This window comes from Elaeis guineensis, chromosome 5 (genome assembly GCF_000442705.2).
Source record: "Elaeis guineensis isolate ETL-2024a chromosome 5, EG11, whole genome shotgun sequence".
Taxonomy (NCBI): Eukaryota; Viridiplantae; Streptophyta; class Magnoliopsida; order Arecales; family Arecaceae; genus Elaeis; species Elaeis guineensis.
In genome coordinates, this window is record NC_025997.2 from 107,065,011 (window position 1) to 107,090,904 (window position 25,894).

Here is a 25,894-nt window from a genome sequence, read left to right on the forward strand (position 1 = left end):
GATCACTCGGTCCATCGTGGATCGAGGTACATGGGCTGCTGAGCCCGTCGCATGTGTGCGTGGGCCTGGGCCAGCCCGCGCCTGCATGCCTGGGCCGGACCCATGCCCCGCATGCCCGGGCCTGGGCCGGCCCGCACGCCCCACGCACCTGAGCCTGGGTCGGGCCCGCCCGCTGGGCTGCACGCCCAGCCCGACGTTGCTACGTGCTGGGCCGCACCCCACCGCACGCAGTCGCACTGCCACCGACCCGCCGTCAGCGATCCTTCGCCACTTTGAGTTCTGTGCCAATTTCAAACGCACGTATCTTCTCTACAACATACATGATGGGTGCATGCAAAATCTAACATCCACTGTTGAAAAGAAGTAGATACCTCATCAGATATCTCCAAGACATCTCTTTCTGAATCGCTACTGACCGTTGTCACAGCAGCCATCATTCGATTTTTGAGTTGAGAGCAATTTCTAGCTAGATGTCCCAACTCGTCACACTGATAACATCTGGTCTTGCTCAAGTCCCTCCTGGACTTGGACCACCCTCGTTGTGATCTCCTACCGCTTCGTCTATTACCTCCTACTCTTTCAGAAGCCACCAAGGCTGAGCTACTGCCACCTGAGCTCGAAGCTGAATTCTTCCTCCTAAGAATCTCATTCTGGAGTATTACCACAGTGACCTCATCCATCTTGATGGTACTTTTTCTCACTAGAAGAGCAGTCACTAAGAACTCGTACGAAGGAAGAAGCGACGTCAGCAAAACCAGCACTATGGTCTTCTTCTCAACATTCTCACCAATGCTGAGGAGGTCGATGAGGATCTTCTAAAAATGACTTAGATGTTCCTGCACGCTCTGTCCCTTAGCCATCCGCAGCTGGTAAAACTACCTCCAAAGAAAAAGATTGTTGGTGAGAGACTTCTCCATGTACAACTCCTCGAGCTTCGACACAGCACCATCGAAGCATTGAAAAATATATCCCAAAAATCAATCGTCAAGCTGTTGACGGTTGAGCAACCAAGTATGGTAATTGATTTGTTAATAAATAAAATATATTTGGCATTTTCATCATAAGCATTCATCTTCTAATGAACTCCGTTGTTATGATGAAGTCCTTAGGACTATTTAGATTCGATAAAGAGAGGATTTATCGATTAGTCCTTAAAACTGTTCACGACCAAATGATAGACTGTTAATAAGGACGACAGCTTCTATCGAGCATAGGTCGCTGTAGGCCATATGGATTGGTTGTCCTCCTAACCAAGGAGTGTGGAGACACTGGTATAGCATATAGGTGAGATATAAGGGTACATCATCATTAAACGTGACCAACTCCAGAGCATTCTGTTGTCGAGAATGTCTCTGATGAGATATAGGTATAAGTGTCCCTTAAACCTGAGATCACCTCAGTGACTTACAAGCAACTCACTGTGCTTTGGTACTGGACTAACTGAATTTCTAATTCAGTGACGGAAGACTTCTGGGTATAGTCAAGTACTTGCAAAGTCAGAGTGTGATCGAGATAGGATTGACCACTCCAAGAGTTGGAGAAGAATGAGTCACTGTATTTCAATTTAGCAAAATCTTGGCCAGGGTAATCCATCAGATGGATTTGATATTTTGAAATACAATGTGAACAACCTGATCAGAGTTGACAATTGAACTCTGAGGTATCCTATGATCATTTTGGTCAAGAGGATGAATTATACAGAAACTATATCCGCATGGGTTCTAAGGATGTTGTTCTATACATTCGACCTATTCGATCGTCGGGTACCATTGCTAGATGGTCGCTTCGATTGGTACAAAAATTTATTCCTATGCTACCAACTTAAGTTCGAACCTATGAGGTCACACACATTAGAGTTCATGATCCGATCGGATGGTTGATTAACGATTAAGAATCATTCTAAGGTTAAATGATCAATACGATTGATATTTAACCTAGTGCAAGTATTGCAAGAGGATCGATTAGCAATTTGATTGCTAATTAGCTTAATTTGATTAAGCCAATGGGCTGAGCTTAAGTCTAATTGAATATGATTTAATTAGATTTAGTTTGGACTTGATTGGATCAAGTTCAATTGGTTTATTGGATAAGCCAAGTGCAAGGAAAAAACTAGTCCTAGTTCAATTAGGACTTGGGTCAACCTAATTTCTAATTTGATTAAAAAATTAAATTAGATTTAAATCTAATTTAATCTGATTAAATTAAATTTTTAATTAGATTAAGATCTATTTTAATTGAATTAATCTAATTTTGGTTTGATTTGATTTAAGAAACCAAATTAAAACAAGTCATAAGATAGAATCCTAGTAAGACTAGGATTCTACCTTGCGCCACATAAGTCCCCCCCACGCCCTCTCCCTTATTCCACGCCAATCCCCTCTTATTTTGTGCAAAAAAAGTCCTCTCCTAGGTCTTTCTCACATCCAAAAGGTTTCCTCTCTTCTTTCATACATGGAAAGTTGTTGTGGATCCAATCAAAGTAGGAATAAGTTTGGATTTCAAATTCTATGAGATAGAGTTTTAGAAATCCAAAACTCTTTCCTTTTTGCATCAAATTTATCCAAATTTTTTTTGAGATTTTTGTGACTTTTAGGGTACACATTGTGCACCCTTTGCTAGTGGTCTATGCATGAAAATAAGGAGGAGGCACCCAAGAGTTGGGCACCCCTTATCTTGCCATGTTTGGATAAGCCTTAACTAGGTATTTGACCTAGACAAAGACTCTATCACATCTCTTTCTATAAAATGAGTTTCTTCATGAAATTTTTGAGAAACATAGAGATTTGAGAGACCTTTGGGGCATCCAAAAATTAGAGAGCCAGGTTGTTGGCTCTATTTCAGATCTATTTTAGATCTGATTTTAATTTTAATCTATCTAATATTAAATAATTTTAGATATCATATCAGATATGATAGGATCTAAAATCAAAATATTTAAAATTAAATCTAAGAAGATCTAACATGCATGAGATGCATAACTAGACTAGGATTAATTGAATCCATGAATAGTCTTAAGTTTTATATTTTAATGAGATTAAAATATGAATTAAATATAATTTATTTTCTATTTTTTTGATGTTATAATTATTATAATCAGATCAGAAAATAAAAAATAAAATTATAATTATTTTATAAAATTGATCTGTTGCATGCCTAGACTAGTTGTAGAATTATTCTAGTAACTTGTCTAGAATAGTTTTTATTTTGAATAGTTCAATTTAAATTTTATTTTTTAGATATTATATGTGATGTATCAGATCTGAAAGCATGTTAATTAGATTAATTTTTGATACATGAGAAGTATGCAAAGTATGTATTAGTTAGATCTTAAATTGTATATGTGATATGTTAATTTAGATCTAACTAGTTTTGTAGTTAAAATTTATATTTCTGATTAAGGTGTTCCTCATGGCCATCCGGTCATAAGAATAAAGTAGAGTTTTAAGATCCTCTCTGCCCATTCAATGGGGTGTTCATATGACGTGTAGGGGTGCCGCGTGTTCATCCTTAATCAGAAATCAAAACTTACTTTTCTGCAAAACCCTAGATCCTGAAATTCTAGGATTTATTTTACATACTTTGTTTATGAATCCAAACTTAATTAATGTATTGAGCTTATGAAATTAAGTTAGATCTAAAATTGAGAATTTCATATCTAAGATATTTTCATAAGATTGGGTTCGAGCTTAGGTAGCTCAATTAGGTCTAGCGGTTGATCAAACCGAATCAAGAGTTGGTTAGGTGAAATCATGAAAGCTAATAATTGACCAGCATAATAGGATTAAGTCTGGGTCAAGGTCGAATCACATTTAGATATGACTCGATCAAGTTAAAACGTAATTTGGCTTAGTGGTTAGAGCCTGGATTGTAGACTAACTCAATTAATTATGGTTGGACAATTTGGTGTCTAAGGTAAGTTGGGTAGATGCGACCAACTGATTTTTAATTGGGAGCTACTCGACTCGAATGCATTCTTGTCAAGTTAATGGCATATCTCTCCCACCGGTCTCACTTACCTGGCCATATGTGTCGACCCAGTTCTGATTTGAGATGGCTAACAATTCGAGCTGATCCATGCCACTAGGTTAGTCATAATTGTTATGACTATGTCAAGTCAAGTTTAAAGAGACCTAAATCAAATCTTCCTAAGAAAATATTAAGTCTAGGTCTTCCATCATTGTGGATATGCGGGCCCTTCCCGGGGTTGATTATTCTCGACTGGTTACAGTGGTTCAGTTGCATCGAAAAGATGCAACCATGTCCATTAGGCATTGGATGCTACAGATTAGAGGATGGGTTGGGCTCAATATTTCGGATACGGTGAGGGATCCAATCAGGAATCTAGTTCGTGCAAATGATGGGTTTGACTTAACTAAGGATTGGAGCAATATCCCGGATACGGTGAGCTTCATGAATTAGAGACCAAGTTTTGGGTGCACCATGATTAGAGAATCATTGGACAAGAGTTGTCCACTCATCGATTGACTCATCATCAATAACTGTTAGGTGAGGTGATGAGCCAGTCGGTGAGACTGCACCACCCACTAGAAATCACTAATCACAAAGATTTCACATCTCTACCAAGAGAGTGTAGGGATCTGAGAAAATAATGGGAGCCTAATTTATTTAAAAATAAAAATCCTAAATAAATTGGTTGAATCTGATTACAAAATCTAACTTGAAATTTTTCACTCTCTACAGGAAACATGTCTGCCTCAAATCCTCTGACCAAAATTTTAGACACTCATAGACTGACTGGACCAAATTTTAAGGACTGGTTGAGGAACTACAGAATTATTCTGGGTTCTAAAAAATTGACTCATGTCTTGGACCAGGACCCACCTGCCATGCCAGCATGTCCGACTGCTGAACAGAGAGTGTCTCTAGAAAAGTGGACGAACGATGATAACAAAGCCAGGTACTACATGTTGGGTGCAATATCTGATGATTTACAGTGCCAACATAAAAATATTTTGACGACCCGCCAAATATTGGCTCACCTACAAGAGTTGTTTGGTGAACAGAGTCACGCGGCCAAGTATCAAGTCTGTCAAAGACTTTTTAAGGCCAAGATGCATGATGGGCAGTCAGTCCAAGATCATTGTTTGACAATGATCAAGGATCTTGAGGAGCTTGAGAAGCTCGATGTCATCTTAGACAAGGATTTTCAGATTGATGTGATCCTTCAGTCCTTGTCCGATGGATATGGTCAGTTCATCATGAACTTTCATATGCATAAGATGCAATGTACCTGGGCCGAGTTAATGAATATGCTAGTTACGGTTGAGCTTTCAATGAAAGGTTCAAAAGGCTCAGTTCTTACTGTAGAGCGGACTTCTTCCAAGAGAAAGTCTTTTGAAAAAAAAAAAGAAGTCCGTGAAGAAGCAGAAGGTGGATGGCAAGAACAAGAAGACAGGATCAAAGAAGAAGGCTTCTGAAAAAAGAAAGTGTTTCCACTGTCAGTCAGAAGGCCATTGGAAGCGGAACTGTTCTCAGTACCTGGCCACCCTGAAGAACAAGAAGGATGGTCCTTCTGGAGGTATGCTCATTATCGAATCTAATCTTACGATTTCTTCTGCATCCAGTTGGGTGCTTGACTCTGGTTCTAGTGCTCATTTGTGCACTTCTATGCAGGATCTTGAGGAGAGCAAGAGGCTGAGGGATGGGGAGATGATCCTACGTGTCGGGAATGGAGCAAGAATTGCTGCTGTGGCCGAAGGAACCTACCCTCTGCGATTACCGTTAAGATTAGATTTAGTTTTAAGAGACTGTTATTATGTGCCTGCAGCAAGCAGGAATTTGATTTCTGTTTCATGTTTAGCACAAGAAGGCTATGTAATTAGTTTTCATAAGGAGCATTGTAACATATTTTATGAAAATAATAAAGTTACAAATGGTTTTGTTATTAATGGTCTCTATCAGTTACACGTTGATGTATCTGTTTTTAATATTGAGCAAAATGTGAATGCCATAGAAATTAAAAGGCTTAGAGATAGTCTAAATGATAAGTATCTGTGGCACCTAAGGCTAGGTCATATAGCAGAAGACAGGGTTAACAAATTGGAGAAATCCAGGCTACTGAGTCCATTGACTTTCGAGTCATATCCAATTTGTGAATCATGCCTTCAAGGCAAAATGACCAAGCTCCCTTTTGTGGGATATGGGGAAAGGGCCACAGACCTACTTGCCCTAGTACATACGGATGTGTGCGGCCCATTTGATGTGCCGGCTAGAGGCAATTTTGTCTACTTCATTACCTTTACTGATGATATGTCTAGGTACAGATATGTGTTTCTAATGAAACACAAGTCTGAAGCCTTTGAAAGGTTCAAAGCATTCAGACATAAGGTAGAAAAATAAATAGAAAAGCCTATTAAGGTTCTTCGATCAGATCGAGGAGGTGAATACCTTAGTCGAGAATTTTTAGACTATCTTAAGAACAATGATATAGTCTCTCAATGAACTCCACCTGAAATGCCTCAACTCAACGGGATTTCAGAATGGAGAAATCGGACCCTATTAGATATGGTCCGTTCCATGATGAGCTTCACAGACCTCCCAGAATTTCTTTGGGGATATTGTCTCATGACAGCAATTTATGTATTGAATAGGGTTCCCTCTAAAACCGTTCCTACCACACCGTATGAGATATGGCATGGTAAGAAGCCAAGTCTGAATCATCTCAGAATTTGGGGTTGTCCGGCTCATGTCCAAAGACAGCAGACGGACAAGTTAGAGTTCAGATCTTTTAGAGCTCGGTTCATAGGATATCCTAAAGAGTCATTAGGATATTATTTTTATATTCTGAAAGACCACAATGTGATTGTGAGTCGAAATGCTATTTTTCTTGAAAAATAGTTTATTCAAGATGGTGGCATCGGAAGAATAATTAAGCTCAAGGAGAATGTCTTTCAAGAGCAACGAGCTAAAGAACCTGAGGAACCTAATCAATTAGAACCAGTCCTAACACAACCTCTTCCACCTCATAGATCGACTAGGGTTTCCCGTCCTCTTGAAAGATACTTAGGTACCATACAAGAGGATGTAGAGAAAATATTCCTCATGAGAAATGGGGTTTATGGTGATGATCCCAAGATCTATGATGAGGCAATATCAGATATCGACTTCGAGAAATAGTTAGAGGCAATGAGATCAGAAATTGACTCGATGCACTCAAACCAAGTCTGGACCTTGGTAGATCCGCCTGAAGGTATTGTACCTGTTGGTGCAAAAATCTGCTTGCACCGGAGAAGCTGGAGTCGGGGAAGCCACGGTCGCCGCCGGGACCTGCAAGGGAAGTCTAAACCAGAGGTGGGGTTGCTCCGGCAAGACCCTCCGATGCTCAAGTCAGTTCTCTGCCTCAACAAGAATGGAGTGCTCGAACGGAGAATTTAGCAGAGTTTCGAGATAAGAAATGAGCTTAGAGAATAACGTATCTGGGTCCACCTTTTATAGGCGGAGGGGGCAACGGATTGATGGCGACATTTGTAACCGTCTGGTAGTGGGCTGCCCATGGTCAGGAGAATTTATTGCGAAGGGTAGTGGGGTAGACCCGTGGCTATTGTCATAGCCTGCCACGTAGGGCCTGTTGCAGGTAGTGGAGCGGCGTCCGTTGCCGCTAGTTATCGGCGAGTAGTGGGATCGTGCAGCACCTGCCGCAGGGAGCGAAGCAGAATCGTGGCCGTTGACACAGCCTGTCAGAGAGTAATGGGTCCGCCGCAGGGGGTGATGGAGCCGCGCGGAATCTGCTACAGGAAGTGGAACAGGATCATGGTTGTTATTGTGATCTGCCAAGGGGCATGGATCTGTTGATCGATGCTCGACAGCGGTCGGAGTCTGGCCTCTGTAGAAGTTCGGGAAGGGTCCTCCTTTCGGTTGGGGTTATAGGTGGAGTCCGGCTCCCGTAGGAGTCCGGGCGGAGCACTCTGCAATCAAAGTTAAAGATGAAGTCTGGCTCCCGTAGGAGTTCGGACGGAGCTTACCAGCAGCTGATGTCGAAGGCGGAGCCCGGCTCCCGTAGGAGTCCGGGCGGAGCCGAGCTGCTGTTGATGTCGAAGGAGGAGCCCGGCTCCCGTAGGAGTCCGGGCGGAGCCGAGCCGCTGTTGATGTCGAAGGCGGAGCCCAGCTCCTGTAGGAGTCCGGGCGGAGCCGAGCTGCTGTTGATGTCGAAGGCGGAGCCCGGCTCCCGTAGGAGTCTGGGCGGAGCCGTGCTGAAGTCGGCGGCGGAGCCCGGCTCCCGTAGGAGTCTGGGCAGAGCCGTGCTGAAGTCGGCGGTGGAGCCCGGCTCCCGTAGGAGTCCGGGCGAAGCCGTGCTGAAGTCGGCGGCGGAGCCCGACTCCCGTAGGAGTCCGAGCGGAGCCGTGCTGAAGTCGGCGGCGGAGCCCGACTCCCGTAGGAGTCCGGGCGGAGCCGAGCTACTGTTGATGTCGAAGGCGGAGCCCGGCTCCCGTAGGAGTCCGGGCGGAGCCGTGCTGAAGTCGACGGCGGAGCCCGGCTCCCGTAGGAGTCCGGGCGGAGCCGTGCTGAAGTCGGCGGCGGAGCCCGGCTCCCGTAGGAGTCCGGGCGGAGCCGTGCTGAAGTCGGCGGTGGAGCCCGACTCCCGTAGGAGTCCGGGCGGAGCCGTGCTGAAGTCGGCGACGGAGCCCGGCTCCCGTAGGAGTCCGGGCGGAGCCGAGCTGCTCTTGATGTCGAAGGTGGAGCCCGGCTCCCGTAGAAGTCCGGGCGGAGCCGAGCTGCTGTTGATGTCGAAGGCGGAGCCCGGCTCCCGTCATCGATTCCGCTGGGGGTTTCGGCTGTGGGTATTTTATACCCAACACTAGTCCCCCTACTTCCGAGTTTGAATTTCAGATGAAGGAAGTACAGAGAGAGAGAGAGAGATGGGTACAGCCGAAACTGTCCCTTCGAATCCTGCGCACTGCCGCCTCCAGATATTTTGGCATTTAATGTGCGTATATCAGAGCCCGCTTTTCGATGAAGGAGACCTGAAGAGTCTTTTCGGAACCCCTGTTGAACCGCGATCCCAAGCGCCGTGCCACGGGAATTTGCGAGCGGTCAACCCTCGATAGCAATGAAGCGGATAAGCGTGACATGCGGCACACACCAGCTGGCCCAGGAATACTCGCCGCCATAACTGCGTCAGGATCCGTCGGCTATTTAAACCCCTCAGTCCTCTCATGGCCTCACCCTGGCGCTTTTCTTTCCCCCGAGAGTCTTGCTTCCCTCGCACCAGTCCTTGCCTCCTTTAGCCCTCCAATTCTTCTCTGAGGGTTTCCACACCATGTCCTCTACTCTGGAGGCCGTTCTTGAGGGGATTTTTAGGGCTCGAAGGAAGGTGAGGAGGAGAATGGCGGCCGGTGAGAATCTCCGTCGTTTTAAAGGGGGCCCGGGGAAGAATTCCTTCAACAACAGGGGTTTAGCAACGGGAGCTGTCGGTGAAGTTATTCTGCCCATGAATTTCGGAGCAGCAAGGTGGGGTGATACCGATCAAAAGGGCAGAGCTGCCGTCATAAGCCATGACGGGATCCTTAACGCCGTCGGGGCCGAGGGACCGGAGGCGATCGGCATCGATGGCGAGGCAGTGGAACTTGTTGCGGGGACGGTGGAAGTAGCGCATGCCGACCTTACCGGAGCATTTTGGGTGGCGGCTGTTGTGGGGCATTTGGAGATGAGGCACATCTCTGGCGTCGCTACCGCTTCCGAGGTGACTCCGATTCTTCTTGAAACAGGTCTTCGCTACTGCCGTCGTTGCCCTTACCGCCTCCGGAGATCTATCCCACCCCTTTCCCGCTAAGGTTGGGACTTCGAAAACAGAATGAGGCGAGATGGGGCGAGAGCTGTTACACGCACTGGAGAACGCGACTGAGAAGGATAGAGACGGAGAGAGGAGTTCGTAGCTCGGAGCGGCCTCCGGTTCATCCTGCCCGAACCGTGCTTGCAAGACTTGCGATGACGTATATCTTCTTTTTCTTTTTTTCTGACCCACCGGGTCCTGTAACGTATACTCTTGTTAAGAGATTTTGGTACCTCATCTGCATCTCGCATTAAGTAGTTGTCTGTCGAATTTCTTCATTTTCCTTTCCTTCTCTTCGTCTGTATAACGTCGTCCCAAGGTCGTCGGCGACCTCTTCAGTTCATGTGGGGTTGTCGTTTGCCGAGCTACTTTTTCAGTTCTCACGCCGTTCGAAGATACCCAATTGTGATTCCGTCGACGGCTGCAGGTTCGCTTGGGGCCCTTCGGGCCCGAAGTTCCCCCTGGGGCTTGAATTTGGGGGTCCAGGCTTCCGTTGCCTTCGGACACTGTTTGCTTTCCTTTTTGTTTGGGGTTTTTTCTCTGTTGAAGTCGGAGCTGAGTCTGGCTCCCTTGGGAGTCCAAGCGGAGAAGTCTTCCTGAAGTTGGAGTAGCTTGGTTCTCGTAGGGGCCAGGGCAAAGCTTTCATTTTCCTGCAATCAAAGTCCTAGGCAAAGTCCGACTTCCGTAGAAGTCCGGGCGGGGTTGTCCTGTAGCTGATGTCGGCGATGGAGCCCGGCTCCCGTAGGAGTCCGGGTGAAGTCTTCCTTGGCGTCGCAAATGGAACCCGGCCCCCGTAGGAATCCGGGCAAAATTTTTTTTGTCATTGGAACCCGGCTCCCGTAGGAGTCCGGGCGAAAGTCTTCTTTGTTATTGGAACCCGGCTCTCGTAGAAGTCCGGATGGAGCCTTCTTTGTCGCTGGGACCCAGCTCCCGTAGGAGTCCGGGTGGAGCCTTCTTTGTCGCTGGGACCCGGCTCCCGTAGGAGTCCGGGAGGGGTCCTCTGCGATCACAGTTAAAGATGAAGTCCGGCTCCCGTAGGAGTCCGGACGGAGCTTACCAGCGGCTGATACTGAGAACGAAACCCAGCTCCCGTAGGAGGCCGGGTGAAGTCTTCTTTGTCGTTGGGACCCGGCTCCCGTAGGAGTCTGGACCTTTCGTTTTGCTCGGGCCGGCGTGAGGTCCTCCTCACGTTATCAGCCTGGCTTGCGGGGGCGCTTTAGGGCGCTGTGGGGTCTCTCCCCTATTTGGTCTAGAAGAACCGGGTCTCCGAGTTTGCTCAAGTTAGGGCGAGGTTCTCCTCCTGTCCCTAACAGGGCTGCGGGGGCACATTAGGGCGTTGCAAAGCCTCTCCCCCCATCCGGTCTAAAAGAACCGGACCTTCGACTTTGCTCAAGTTAGGGCGAGGTTCTCCTCCTGTCCCTAACAGGGCTGTGGGGGCACATTAGGGCGTTGTAAGGCCTCTCCCCCCATCCGGTCTAAAAGAACCGGGCCTTCAACTTTGCTCAAGTTAGGGCGAGGTTCTCCTCCTGTCCCTAACAGGGCTGTGGGGGCACATTAGGGCGTTGTAAGGCCTCTCCCCCCATCCGGTCTAAAAGAACCGGGCCTTCGACTTTGCTCAAGTTAGGATGAGGTTCTCCTCCTGTCTCTAACAGGGCTGTGGGGGTACATTAGGGCGTTGTAAGGCCTCTCCCCCCATCCGGTCTAAAAGAACCGAGCCTTCGACTTTGCTCAAGTTAGGGCGAGGTTCTCCTCCTGTCCCTAACAGGGCTGTGGGGGCACATTAGGGCGTTGTAAGACCTCTCCCCCTATCCGGTCTAAAAGAACCGGGCCTTCGACTTTGCTCAAGTTAGGGCGAGGTTCTCCTCCTGTCCCTAACAGGGCTGTGGGAGAGACTGCCAGGTACAAAAATAATTTCTCCCCAGGTTCGGGCTTCGCCAGCAGTGGAGGTAAGCTAAGGTAGCCTTTTAATTCTTCGAATGCCTGTTGGCATTCAGGGGTCCAACAGAAGTTCTTCGGCTGCTTGAGGGTTTGGAAGAAGGGCAAACATCGTTCGGCCGACCTCGCGACAAAGCGATTAAGAGTTGCAATTCTTCCCGTGAGGCACTGAACCTCCTTGATCGACCTTGGGGCGGTCATCTCTTGGATGGCGCGAATTTTCTCTGGATTGGCCTCAATCCCGCGCCCCGATACCATGAAGCCCAGAAACTTTCCCGAGGTTACCCCAAAGGCGCATTTGGTCGGGTTCAGCTTCATTCTGTACTTTCGAAGAGCGCCAAAAGTTTCCTCGAGGTCGGCGACATGATCTCCGGAAGACCTGCTTTTTACAAGCATGTCGTCTACGTAAACCTCCATGTTTCGGCCGATCTGCTCTTTGAAGATTTTGTTTACCAGTCGTTGATAGGTGGCGCCCGCATTCTTGAGGCTGAACGGCATGACCCTGTAACAGTAATGGCCGCGATTAGTGATGAAAGCTATCTTTTCTTCATCCTCCGATGCCATTCTAATCTGGTTATAGCCGGAGAACGCGTCCATAAAAGTGAGAAGCTCATGGCCCGAGGTAGCGTCCACCAGTTGGTCGATCCTGGGAAGGGGGTAGCTGTCCTTTGGGCAAGCCTTATTCAGCTTTTTGAAGTCGATACACATCCTCCACTTGCCGTTTGCTTTCTTGACCAAGACAACATTGGAGATCCACTCAGGATAATTGACTTCCTTGATAAATCCGGCCTTGAGAAGCTTATCCACTTCCTCGGCTATTACCTTCTGCCTCTCCGGGGCATGACTCTGGATTTTTTCTTTTGTCGGCCGATGTTTAGGGTCGACCGTCAAATGATGTTCCATGACTTCTGTGTCGATCCCCGGCATATCCGTCGGGACCCATGCGAAAACGTCCGCATTCCTTCGGAGGAAATCCACAAGATGCGTCCGCACCTCCTCCTCCAGGTTGGAGCCAATTAACACCACATGCTCCGCATTCCCATCATTCAAAGGAATTCGTATTAGGTCTTCGATTGGACTGCCCCTCTCTTCAGTGAGGTCGTCGCGCGCATCCAATCCGTCGACCGGACAGAGGTCCGCTTGATCGTTTCTTTGCAAGGCAATGTTGTAGCAATGCCTGGCCAGTGCTTGGTCTCCCCGGACTTCTCCGATCCCCTGGCTAGTGGGGAACTTCAATTTCAAATGGTAGGTTGAAACAACAGCTCTGAGGGCATTGAGGCCGGGTCGGCCAAGAATTGCATTGTAGGCAGATGGCGCCTTTACCACCAGGAAATTTACCAGAGCTCTGGACTGCTTTGGATGCTGACCCGCGGTCACAGTTAGAGCTATCATTCCTTCCGTCGGAACAACGTCACCGGTAAACCCTATTAAGGGGGAGCAAATCGGCCTTAGATGACCGCCAAGAGTGGCCATTCTTGAAAAGGTGTTGTAGAACAAGATGTCGGTCGAACTTTCGTTGTCGACGAGAATGCGACGGACGTCGTAATTTGCTATGTTCAAAGAAACTACGACCGCATCGTTATGAGGGAATTGGACTCCCTGGGCGTCTTCTTCAGTGAAGGCTATGGGCTCTTCAACTTTTTGCCGCTTGAGGGACGCGGCTGGTGTGCTGATTGCCTCCCGCCGGGATTCCTCCGAGATGACGTTGACGGAATTCGATGGGGACCGGTCATCCGGCCACCCTTTATCGACGACCATAGCCGGAGGTAGTTGTGCGGGAAGGAGGATTGGGCACCGGAAAAGATGGCCGGAAGCGGATCCGTCGAGCGTTCCTTCAAGAACAAGGGTGCTGCGAAGACACAGGACCCTTCCTCTAGCACCAATCCTGTTGGTGCAAAAATCTGCTTGCGCCGCAGAAGCTGGAGTCGGGGAAGCCGCGGTCGCCGCCGGGACCTGCAAGGGAAGTCTAAACCGGAGGTGGGGTTGCTCCGGCAAGACCCTCCGATGCTCAAGTCAGTTCTCTGCCTCAACAAGAATGGAGTGCTCGAACGAAGAATTTAGCAGAGTTTCGAGATAAGAAATGAGCTTAGAGAATAACGTATCTGGGTCCACCTTTTATAGGCGGAGGGGGCAACGGATTGATGGCGACATTTGTAACCGTCTGGTAGTGGGCCGCCCATGGTCAGGGGAATTTATTGCGAAGGGTAGTGGGGTAGACCCGTGGCTATTGTCATAGCCTGCCACGTAGGGCCTGTTGCAGGTAGTGGAGCGGCGTCCGTTGCCGCTAGTTGTCGGCGAGTAGTGGGATCGTGCAGCACCTGCCGCAGGGAGCGGAGCAGAATCGTGGCCGTTGACACAACCTGTCAGAGAGTAATGGGTCCGCCGCAGGGGGTGATGGAGCCGCACGGAATCCGCTACAGGAAGTGGAACAGGATCATGGTTGTTATTGTGATCTGCCAAGGGGCGCGGATCTGTTGATCGATGCTCGGCAGCGGTCGGAGTCCGGCCTCTGTAGAAGTCCGGGAAGGGTCCTCCTTTCGGTTGGGGTTGTAGGTGGAGTCCGGCTCCCGTAGGAGTCCGGGCGGAGCACTCTGCAATCAAAGTTAAAGATGAAGTCCGGCTCCCGTAGGAGTCCGGACGGAGCTTACCAGCAGCTGATGTCGAAGGCGGAGCCCGACTCCCGTAGGAGTCCGGGCGGAGCCGAGCTGCTGTTGATGTCGAAGGCGGAGCCCGGCTCCCGTAGGAGTCCGGGCGGAGCCGAGCCGCTGTTGATGTCGAAGGCGGAGCTCGGCTCCCGTAGGAGTTCGGGCGGAGCCGAGCTGCTGTTGATGTCGAAGGCGGAGCCCAGCTCTCGTAGGAGTCCGGGCGGAGCCGTGCTGAAGTCGGCGGTGGAGCCCGGCTCCCGTAGGAGTCCAGGCGGAGCCGTGCTGAAGTCGGCGGTGGAGCCCGGCTCCCGTAGGAGTCCGGGCGGAACCGAGCTGCTGTTGATGTCGAAGGCGGAGCCCGGCTCCCGTAGGAGTCCGGGCGGAGCCGTGCTGAAGTTGGCGACGGAGCCCGGCTCCCGTAGGAGTCCGGGCGGAGCCGTGCTGAAGTCGGCGGCGGAGCCCGACTCCCGTAGGAGTCCGGGCGGAGCCGTGCTGAAGTCGGCGGCGGAGCCCAGCTCCCGTAGAAGTCCGAGCGGAGCCGAGCTGCTGTTGATGTCGAAGGCGGAGCCCGGCTCCCGTAGGAGTCCGGACGGAGCCGAGCTGCTGTTGATGTCGAAGGCGGAGCCCGGCTCCCGTCGTCGATTCCGCTGGGGGTTTCGGCTGTGGGTATTTTATACCCAACAGTACCTATTGGGTGTAAATAGATCTTCAAGAGAAAGATAGGTGCAGATGGGAATGTAGAGACATTCAAGGCTAGGCTCGTAGTGAAAGGTTATAGTCAGCGCGAAGGCATTGACTATCAGGATACCTTCTCGTCCGTAGCCATGCTAAAATCCATCCGCATATTGCTTGCTGTTGCAGCCTATTTTGATTATAAAATATGACAGATGGACGTAAAAATGACGTTCTTAAATGGACATCTTGAGGAAGATATCTATATGAAACAGCCGCTTGAATTCACATCCAGTAATGATGATCACAAGGTCTGCAAGCTGCAAAGGTCTATTTATGGACTTAAGCAAGCATCTCGGAGTTGGAATACTCATTTCAATGATGTGATCAAAATATTTGGTTTCATCAAGAACGAGGAGGAACCATGTGTGTTCAAAAAGGTCAGTGGGAGCGCAGTTGTCTTCCTCATATTATACGTGGATGACATCCTCCTAATTGGGAATGACATTCCCATGTTGACCTTAGACAAAGTATGGTTGTCTAAGGAGTTTTCTATGAAAGATATAGGAGAGGCATCCTTTATACTGGGTATTAAGGTCTATAGAGATAGACCAAATAGGATGCTAGGACTTTCACAGAAGATGTACATAGAGGAGGTGCTAAAGAGGTTTAGCATGAAAAACTCCAAAAGAGGTTTATTGCCTTTTAGACATGGCATTCATCTCTCCAAGAAGATGTGCCCTAGCACACCTGAGGAGATTGAACGCATGAGCAAGATCCCTTATGCTTCGGCAATAGGGAGCCTCATGTATGCCATGCTATGTACACGACTTGATATAGCCCATGCTGTGAGTGTCACAAGCAGATATCAGTCGAATCCAGACGAAGAGCACTGGATTTCTGTGAAATGTATCCTTAAGTACTTGAGAAGGACTAAGGATATGTTTCTAGTCTTTGAGAATGGAGAACTCCAGATTCAGAAATTTACAGACTCAGACTTTATGTCTGATATAGATGATCGAAAGTCGGCATCTGAAAGTCTATTCATTTGTAATGGTGGTGTAGTTAGCTGGAAGAGTTCCAAGCAAACGATGATTGTAGATTCCACCATGGAGGCAGAGTACATTGCTGCATCGGAAGCTGCGAAGGAGGCATTCTGGTACAAGAAGTTTGCCGCAAAGCTTGGAGTGATGTCAACAAATGCCATACCTCTTTACTGTGACAATAATGGTGCCATAGCCCTAGCTAAGGAGCAAAATCTCATCAGAAGTTCAAGCACATCGAGCGGCGATTCCATCTGATCCGTGATTACCTCAAAAAAGATTGTGTCGAGATCAAGAGAGTCAACTCCACAGACAATGTGGCAGACCCGCTGACTAAGCCATTGGACCAACAGAAGATCGAAGCCCACCTTGAGAAGATGGGACTTAGATATGTAGCCAATTGGTATTAGGTCAAGTGGGAGTTTGTTAGATGTGTGCCCTAGATGCCAGATCGGCTGACACATTCATGTACAAATCTAAGGACAAAATTATAATTTTGACTATAAATGAATAAAAGGGTTATTCTTTTATTATATTATGTGCATTGTGTCTGTGATACATCCTTTGAGTTAGTGGGAATGTTAATTCATATTTTCAAGAGTTGAAAATTTAAGGCATAAATTTACATAACTAACTCATAAACTGCTCCTGACCATAGGATCATCATGAGGATGGTGATCGATCCGAAAGGTTGGTGTACGATCACTTTCTTAAGATAGATGAGTCTTGAGTCTATGGTGTGGAGACACCCGAGCGAGAGTACAGGTATTTATTGAGAATGAGAGTACTGAGCGTGACCACCTCGAGCAGTCATAAGGAAGTCTACCTTCTCGTCGATGACTAGCTCGATGCCGCAGTTGTGTGTTTAGTTCTTTGACCTGAGGTGCATCAATGGTTCACTTTGAGTGTGTTATAGTTTGACTACACCATAACTCGATCTCCTAGCCATTCAGAACCCTGAAGTGTATGTTGGCTGTAGCATATCCATTGTAGGAACCAGATTGTACCAAGATGGGATCTATCAACCTCGGTAGATGAGAGGAGTAGTCCTATGATGATCAAAAGATCGAATCCTTAAGCCCATAGCCATGGCAGAGTGAAATAATGGAAAAGAGTTTTCCATTGGGATTTCACATTGGACTCGGATCGATCGATTGATTCATATGACTGATGTTGGGTTTGACGAGTTCACCTTAACCCTAATTCAGTCGGGACTCATGATAGAGGAACTCAATCACACAGGTAGCTGCACCAAGAGATTTATCTTCAGTTCTGATGGGTTGCCATCATATACTGCTAGGTATCACTGGTAGATTTTGGAAGCAATTAAAATGATTTTGATGATCGATCATTCTAATTGTCTGAATCAGAAGAGTTCTGATCCATCGAAAGGAGTTTCGATGATGTCGATGATGAGATCACGACATGTCTCATTACCATACAGAATTGAACCTAACTGGGTCACACAAACAAGGTTAGGGTCTGGATATCATCAATTAGCTAGTCCAATTGATTTGGCTAAGATCCAATTAGGTTCAAGAAAATCGTGCTAGCACTCGATTGAGCCTAACTTTCTCCTCGTATAATCTTTTCTGTCTCTACTGAGCCAAATGTGATCTGGCTCATCTAGAGAACCTTAGGAAGGTTTCTCTCAGTCTAATTGAAGCTTGTCCAGCTTAGAAAAGGCTTGTCTTAATTCATAAGATGAATTTAAGACAACACCTGCTAATTTCTAGCACTTACCAATTTCATTTTAGGACATCTGTCAAAAGTTGATATATAGGTCTTAAACTGAAGAGAACTTATTAGAGGATTTTTGTAGAATGTCCACATGCCTAAACCTAATCAAATTGGGTGCCATAATCAGATTATGGCGTGAGCCCAATTGAATTTAAGTGGGCGCCCCAAATGGATAAGAACCAAAGAGTCCAGATAAACTTAGACTCTTTGGCGCCACTCTATTTGTGCTTATCCAATGTTGGTGCCATCTTTTTGAGATAAGATGGGGTTCTTATCTGATATGATCAGATGATATCACTCCACCAATCAAAATTTTTCCAAAATTTATTGAAATTTTCTGATTGGTCAAATGATGTGGCACTGTGTAGCATATAGAAATTATATAAACCCTGCTGCACCTAGGGTTTCGAGGTACAACTTGTTTTATGCAAAAAACCTATTAGCTACTACCCCATCCTCTCTTATCCACATCCTCCCTGCTCTTCTTTCTCCCCTCTTCACGTCCAAGAAGTTGGACGTTCATCTGGCATAGGTGCAAGGCGTGGTGACGCCTGGAACAGAAGGCTGCAGGACATCTTCGACAGGCTGCTGCTCCAACTTCAGAAGGAGTTCTGAAGTACTTCCAAATTAGATATTGATTTAATTTTTGGAGTGTAGAATCATGAGAAGAAGATTTTCTAGATCCTATCTGAGTGGATACTAGTATAGGCCAGGCGCTTGCGTGGCTACATCAGAACCTCAGGCAGTGCTGCGATCATCTACAGGGTAATTAGATTACCCTTGAGGTATGTCTATGTTTCTCATACTTTTAGATTTAATTTTGAAATTAAAATATCAGATAATAAAATTAGATCTAATAGACATCAGATCTAAAATAGCATAGGATAAAATTTAACATTTATTCCATCCCAGATTTGATGAGATCTGGAAAATCCTACACAGAGGAAAAGTGATTTTCTTCCCTTTATTGACTATTCGAGCTGACCCATGTCAGCTAGGTAAATCAGTGTGACTGATTTAGATACTCCTAGATCAGCCCTTTTAATGGTCTCCCTTAAGTTGACTTGGTGAAGCCAATGGGAGGATCATGATAAGCTGGTTCATCTGACCTCATCCTCTAAATTATTTAAATCCTCTAAAATTATTAAATCCTTAAAATGATAAAGTTATAGAGATAACTGAGTCATAGCCTCCTATTAAGATGTTTAATAATAGGTCCATTAACTCAATAATCATTGCAGACCCAAAGGCCTGGTGCTTGTTGACTAATAGAATTATCACTCATCATATGACGATTTGGAAGTGTCTCTCTAATGGTGGTTAGGTGAGCCAACCAAAGTTGGGCTTAATCATTCATTGGTTAGATGTACCAAGTATAGTCATGTTAATGGTTGGACCTAACCGGATCCTTACAGTGGAGGCCAAAGCCTACTAATTAGGTTTCTGGGGTAAAATTAAAATTACTAGAAATTATTTATAGAAATAATTAGTCATGAACCTACCCTTAGATGTACATGGGTTGGCCAACCAAAGTTGGGCTTGTGTGCAATCTAAGTGGATTCTAGTATCCACTAAGGAATTAGGGTAATTCCTTGAATTGGAGGTAGAGGCTACCAATTCGAATAAAATAGTGGAAGAAATCTTTTGATTAAAATAGTGACCAGACCACGGTGCGTTATATCATGCTGGCTGCCATGAGCGACGAGTTCAGTCGTAGATTCAAGACGACTCAGCCAAAGGACATGCTTCAAGTGTTGGAGAATATCTTTGGCACACCCGATGACGTGGAGAGGCACAAGACTAGTTGTGCCATCTTCAACGTCATAATGCGGGATGGTACCTCTGTCACTGATCATGTATTGTACATGATCGAACTGATGGAACGATTGAGCAAGCTCAGCTTTCCTTTGCATGAGCAGCTTGAAAAAGATGCAATACTAAACTCGCTGCCCAAGTCTTATCTCCCATTCCTCACTTATTATAGAATGACAAAGCCTGAAGTGAACTACCACGGGTTACTGGGGTTGCTTCAGAACTTTGAGAAGGATCACCAACTCGACAAGGAGTTGGTGAACTTAGTGGGAGGTTCGTCTTCTGGTTCTCGACCCTTTGAGTAAGGGAAGAAGAACAAGAAGAAGAAAGTGAAGAAGGTGCAAGTTCAGGCTGGGACATCAGTGTAGGACCAGACCAGAAAGATCAAGCCCGATAAGAGTCTATTCTACTGGCAAGCACCCTAGATTAGATTGTGTGTCAGATATCTACTTATGGCATTATAGGCTAGGTCATATAAATAAGAACAAACAAAACAGGTTGACTCAAGAGAGAATCCTCGAAGTCAGTAATTGTGAATCACTTCCAACCTATGAATCCTGTCTTCTTGGTAAAATGATCAAGTCACCTTTTACTGGAAAAGGTGAGAGAGCTACTGAGCTCTTGGGCTTAGTACATACTGATGTATGCGGATCCATGAGCACAAGTGCTAGAGGTGGATATTTCTACTTCATAACTTTCACGAATGATCTATCCAGATATGGATATGTCTATCTGATGAAACATAAGTCGAATTCATTTGAAATGTTCAAACAATTTCGAAGTGAAGTAGAAAAATAAACTGAAAAGAGTATTAAAACTCTTCGATCTAACCGAGGAGGGGAATATCTTTCTAGTGAGTTTCTCACATATCTAGGAGAGAATAAGATTCTCTCCCAATGGACTCCTCCAGGAACACCACAGCATAATGGTGTATCTGAAAGGAGAAATCAGACTCTGTTAGACATGGTCCGATCCATTATGGGTTTTGCCAGCTCGTCGATATTCTTCTGAGGATATGCACTCAAATCGGTCTGTTATCTGTTAAATAGGGTTCCAAGTAAGTCTGTAATTAAGACTCCATATGAGATATGGACAGGACGTAAGCCAGCACTTTCACACCTTAGGGTCTGGGGGTGCCCGGCCTATGTCAAACAATTAATCACAAACAAACTTGGATCTAGGTCTGACAAATACACATTAATAGGGTACCCTAAAGAGATCAAAGGATAATTTTTCTATCATGCTGATGAACAAAAGGTGTTCGTCAGTCTTAAGATAATCTTTTTAAAAAAAAAGTTCTTTGGTGAAGGAACCATTGCCTCTAAGGTTGAACTTGATGAAGTTCAATAGATAGAAAGACCGACACCAATAGCTGAACCTGAGTTGAATTTGATTAGATCAGTTTCGAAGCTCAATGTACCTACACCATTAAGACGATCCGATAGAGTACCGCATCAGCTGGACAGATACTATGATTTCTTGGTCTGGGATGGTGATCCCATCGAACTCGATGAGAATGATGAGAATTCGATCACCTATATGGATGCAATGCAGAGATCTGATTTCGAGAAATGGCTTGAAGCCATGAAATTCGAAATGGAGTCCATGAAGGTCAACGATATATGAACATTGGTTGATCCACCTGAAGGGGTTAAACCCATTGGGTGTAAATGGGTGTTCAAAAGGAAAAGGGACGCAGACGGAAAGGTGGAGACCTATAAAGCCCGTCTGGTTGCCAAGGAGTATCGTCAACGTTATGGTATTGACTACAACGAGACGTTTTCTCCTGTGGCAATGTTCAAATCTATTCGGATAATGCTTGCAATAGTTGCCCATCTGGATTATGAGATCTGGCAAATAGATGTAAAGACAGCTTTCCTGAATGAAGAGCTAATCGAAGAGGTGTATATGATACAACCTGAGGGGTTCACATCCACAAATGAGTCCAAGGTGTGCAAGCTTCAGAGATCCATTTATGGATTGAAGCAAGCTTCTCGGATTTGGAACATGCGTTTTGACAAGGTTGTGGATCAAATCAAAGTAGGTATAAGTTTGGATTTCAAATTCTGTGAGATAGAATTTTAGAAATCCAAAATTCTTTCCTTTTTGCACCGAATTTACCTAAATTTTTTCTGAGATTTTTGTGTTTTTTAGGGCACACATTGTGCACCCTTTGCTAGTGGTCCATGCACAAAAATAAGGAGGAGGCACCCAAGAGTTGGGCGCCCCTTATCTTGCCATGTTTGGATAAGCCTTGACTAGGTATTTGACCTAGACAAAGACTCTATCATATCTCTCTTTATAAAATGAGTTTCTTCATGAAATTTTTGAAAAATATAGAGATTTGAGAGGCCTTTGGGGCATCCAAAAATCAGAGAGAAAGACCTTTGGATCGTGGAGATATAATAGACACATGATAGGGTGTCTAGGAGAGAGTAAAGAGAAGAAGAAGAGGGTCTTCTTCTAGGATTGTTAGTTTCATCTCTTTCCTTTCTCCATCTTGAATTTTCTAAGAGTATCTCAGATCTAAAACTCCTTCTCCTACTTCTCATCTTTGGAAGAGCCCAAATCAAGAAGAAGGAGACACTGATCAACCATCGAAGAAGGATCAGCACAGTACTGGCATACTGTGCTGATTTTCTGAAGCAGGACTTCTGATCGAGATTCGTGGGCTCGTGTGGATAATTTATAGAGGTCGGACACGTGTGTGGCTCGCAACATCATCCTCAAGCCCGGATCAGCAAGGTTAGAACATCTAACTTGCAAGATAATAGATCCGATCTATTGTTTAATACATACATTAGATGTAGTATAGAAACATGTTGATATGATCAACATGTAGTTCATGCTCTATATATTTTAATTTCTGATTTAATGCTATGTAATAATCATGTAATAGGATCTTAGATCTAGAGATTCTTTAATTTTAAAAAATAAATTTTAATTTATTTTAGTCTTCCACTGTCTGATCTTGAAAAAGTTTCAAGATCTAACTCTGGAACTCTAGATCTGGTTCCTTCATGGAGAAGTCTCATTAAGGACATGGATCACCACCTCATCCGCAAGATACATACAGATGGTACTCATCTCTTGCATCTGTAGCCATTTTTAATCCCGCACCTCTATGGTGGTCAGCTTCTCCTCGCACAAGAGAGTATCGATCCACCCTTTCTGGATGAGCACGTCCTTCACCTTTGCCTGCCACAAGAAGAAATTGCTCTTTCTATCAAACTTGTTGATCTCCATCTTGATTGTTCCTGTCTTCTCCATCTTCAATCTTGCTCATCACTGTTGCAATCTGCATCTTTATACAGCCTCACTCTGATACCACCTATTCGGTGAATGTCTGGCCAGGACACCACCATCCAAAATCTTTTCGATACTATGCGATGCAGCAGGAAGAAATAATAAATAAAACAGAAAATAATCAAATACGTGGATCAGCCAAAAAAGAATCACCTCCACAGAGCATGCAAACTTCACTATGAAAAAGAAATATTACAATAGGAGATCTCACCCTCAACTCTCGTACACCCAATTTTTTCCTCATAAGAAGTTCTCCCTCACAAAAGCTCTCTCTTTAGGAAGACCCCCTGAACCCCTGAAGCTACTGTTGTCTGCTGTCCAGGAGCAGCCTCCCTGCTCCTTCTCTCAGCATCATGGATCTCTCTCTCTTCACGTGGGCTCTCAATTTTCCTACGCTCTTCTCAGATCAGTGCCGCAGCAAATCACGAGACCGCCAAGCCACCATACAACCTCTCGTTCCACTATACAGACCCTTTTAAAGGCCTTAAACAGGACTTTGATTAGGATTAGGAATCCTAATAGCCCAAACAAAGCCCAAAAATCTCCCCAAGTCGTTGGATCAAGACCGCAATGTTCCAGAGCCATCCGATCGCGATCGGTCCATGGAATAGTGCCGTGGACCGCATGAAATGCTTGGAAAACGTCCACGCAGTCCACGTGCCTGACCTTGGACCACCCGGTCCATCGTAGACCGAGGTACATAGGTTGCTGAGCCCGCCACGCATGCGCATGGGCCTGGGCTGGCCCGTGCCCATGCGCCTGAGCCTGGGTCGGCCTGCACGCCCCGTGCGCCTAGGCCTGGGCCGGGCCCGCCCACTAGGTTTCACCCTGTGCGTGCCCAGCCTGTGCGCTGCCGCACGCCCCGCCGCATGCGGCCGCTCTGCCGGCCCGCCGCTGGCTGCTAGTGGGCTTCCGCCACCTCGAATTTCGTGCCGACTTCAAACACGCGTATCTCCTTTGTCCGAGCTCCGTTTGAGATGATCTTAATCTCGTTGGACTCTATTTTTCATCGTGGACCTCGCTGTGGGCTTAATATGGACCGAATATTGAGGCATCAAATCTTAACAAAAAGAATATTCTACTTATGATAAATTTGCCTCAACTTAGATGCCGATATGTTAATAAGTGTTTGGATAATAATTATAGGATACACGGAGGATACATGTTTATGTATAAAAGGTTTGCAGCAGGGACCTATGCACGTGTGTGTGTGTGTGTGTTTTGTCCGTAAACAAGGGCCTTTATGTTTATGATCAGAAATGCAGCATTGTAAAAGTTTGCCGATTTCATTGATTGGAACACTATGAATTACTTAAGATTGGAATGCTATGAATTACTTAATGGTTTGTCATAGCATGCACAATAAAAAGATTTGGGGCCTGAACAAAGGGAGTAGAAATTTACCCATATACCTTAGGAATTAGTATGACTCTAAATTGAGATAATCAAAGAATTTTGAATTTTTTGCATTGACAAGGCAGTTGATAGATGTGAACGTATAAGATTTGAAAAGTTGAACCCAGATGGATCCAACTACCCTTGCTGGTTACCGTTATACATGGCACTTAGAGACTGAGATGTCAGGCATGTGGAACCAAGTCAAAGTTTCACATTGGGAAGAGTACAAGAAACATAAGGAGTATTGGCTATGGGAATTGGTATTTAAACAATCTCTGTGATAGGATATAGCTCTTGCTGGGAAGTTATATAGAAACAAATATTAAAAGGTTAATTAAGTTCACCCTAAATATTTGTGATCTTGCTTGCTGCTTAAGGTTATGGTAGACTCACTACCTTGAGGGATATGACTCCTCGAAGAAAGAGAACCTTTTATGGTGTAATCCTTCCATGATTTTTATTTTGTTATGCTATCTAAAATTGTAATGCTACAAGGGGTGTGATATTTTCTCTATGGTAAAAGAATTTTAGGTCTTCATGCCTGTGAAATCTAGTTTGTCTAGGTTTGTTCTTATTTCAACTGGTTAAATTCACTTTTCGGAGTAACTTGAGTTGGGATTAAAGTCTGCAGTCTTTGTTTGCATGGATGTTTCACTTAGAATTATTTAAGCTATCATCTTTCATTTGATGCAAGACATTTTTCAGACTATTGAGCCCATTTGGTAAAGTATATGTAACCAGCTATTGAATCATATAAACTACGAAACATTTTTCTTGCGCTTTATACAGTCCCCTATTGCTTGATCCATATGACTGTCAAATTTCTGCTAGTCCCCTATCCTTTATTTTTCTTTTTCCACTCATACATGTTCAGTGATGCATATGCAAGATAAATTGTCCACCAAAGTTGCTAGTGGTAGGGCATTCTCTTTCTTCTTGTTGAATTCTGCTTCATTCTTCTTTTGATACTCTAGCTAATTAATGTATGCTGTGCTACACTTTTTTTATCAGATTCTCCTGTGATGCTGTTGAAGAGAGACAAAGTCGTAAAGTCTTAAGAAGATGCTTTCGTCTCCCATCATGCGAAGGGTGCAACTATTGTGTCTGCTTGGGATGTGAGATGTGTCGTTTCTCCGACTGCAGCTGCCAGACTTGTGTTGATTTTATGAAAAATGCAGCCAATTGAGCATCTATTTCTGGAGCTATCATTTGTTAAGACATTTTTAGTTTATGTGTTCAGTTTTTGTAGTTCTTGGCAACTCTTATTCTAAAGCTTTCGGAGACATGCTTAATGTTCCTGTCAGAGTCTATTTGTTTAGGCCTGTTGAGAACTTATATCTCTTGAATTATGGAAAATATATTAGAAGTCTAGGGAACAATAAATGATTTTGTCTTTGGGTGGATTTACATTATTGCTTTCATCATGGTCGTGTTAGCATCATTAGAATCATGGGATACTGAAATATGTCAATGAAGATCCTCCTGCTCTAGTGTGAAACTGAAAGATTTGTTTACAATGGCAACGCAGGCAGTGGTAAAAGATATTTCAGAGC

At 45.4% G+C, this 25,894-nt stretch overlaps 1 protein-coding gene across 1 annotated transcript in view; it reads left to right on the top strand.

Moving 5' to 3' along the window:
* LOC105045445 (protein ULTRAPETALA 1-like) overlaps window positions 1-25,527 on the top strand; it is a 38,530-nt gene extending 13,003 nt beyond the window's left edge. Inside the window, exon 4 of the mRNA XM_010923723.1 lies at window positions 25,353-25,527. Coding sequence (XP_010922025.1) covers window positions 25,353-25,527 — 175 coding nt within the window. The remainder of the gene's footprint in view (window positions 1-25,352) is intronic.
* Window positions 25,528-25,894: the final 367 nt, after the last annotated feature.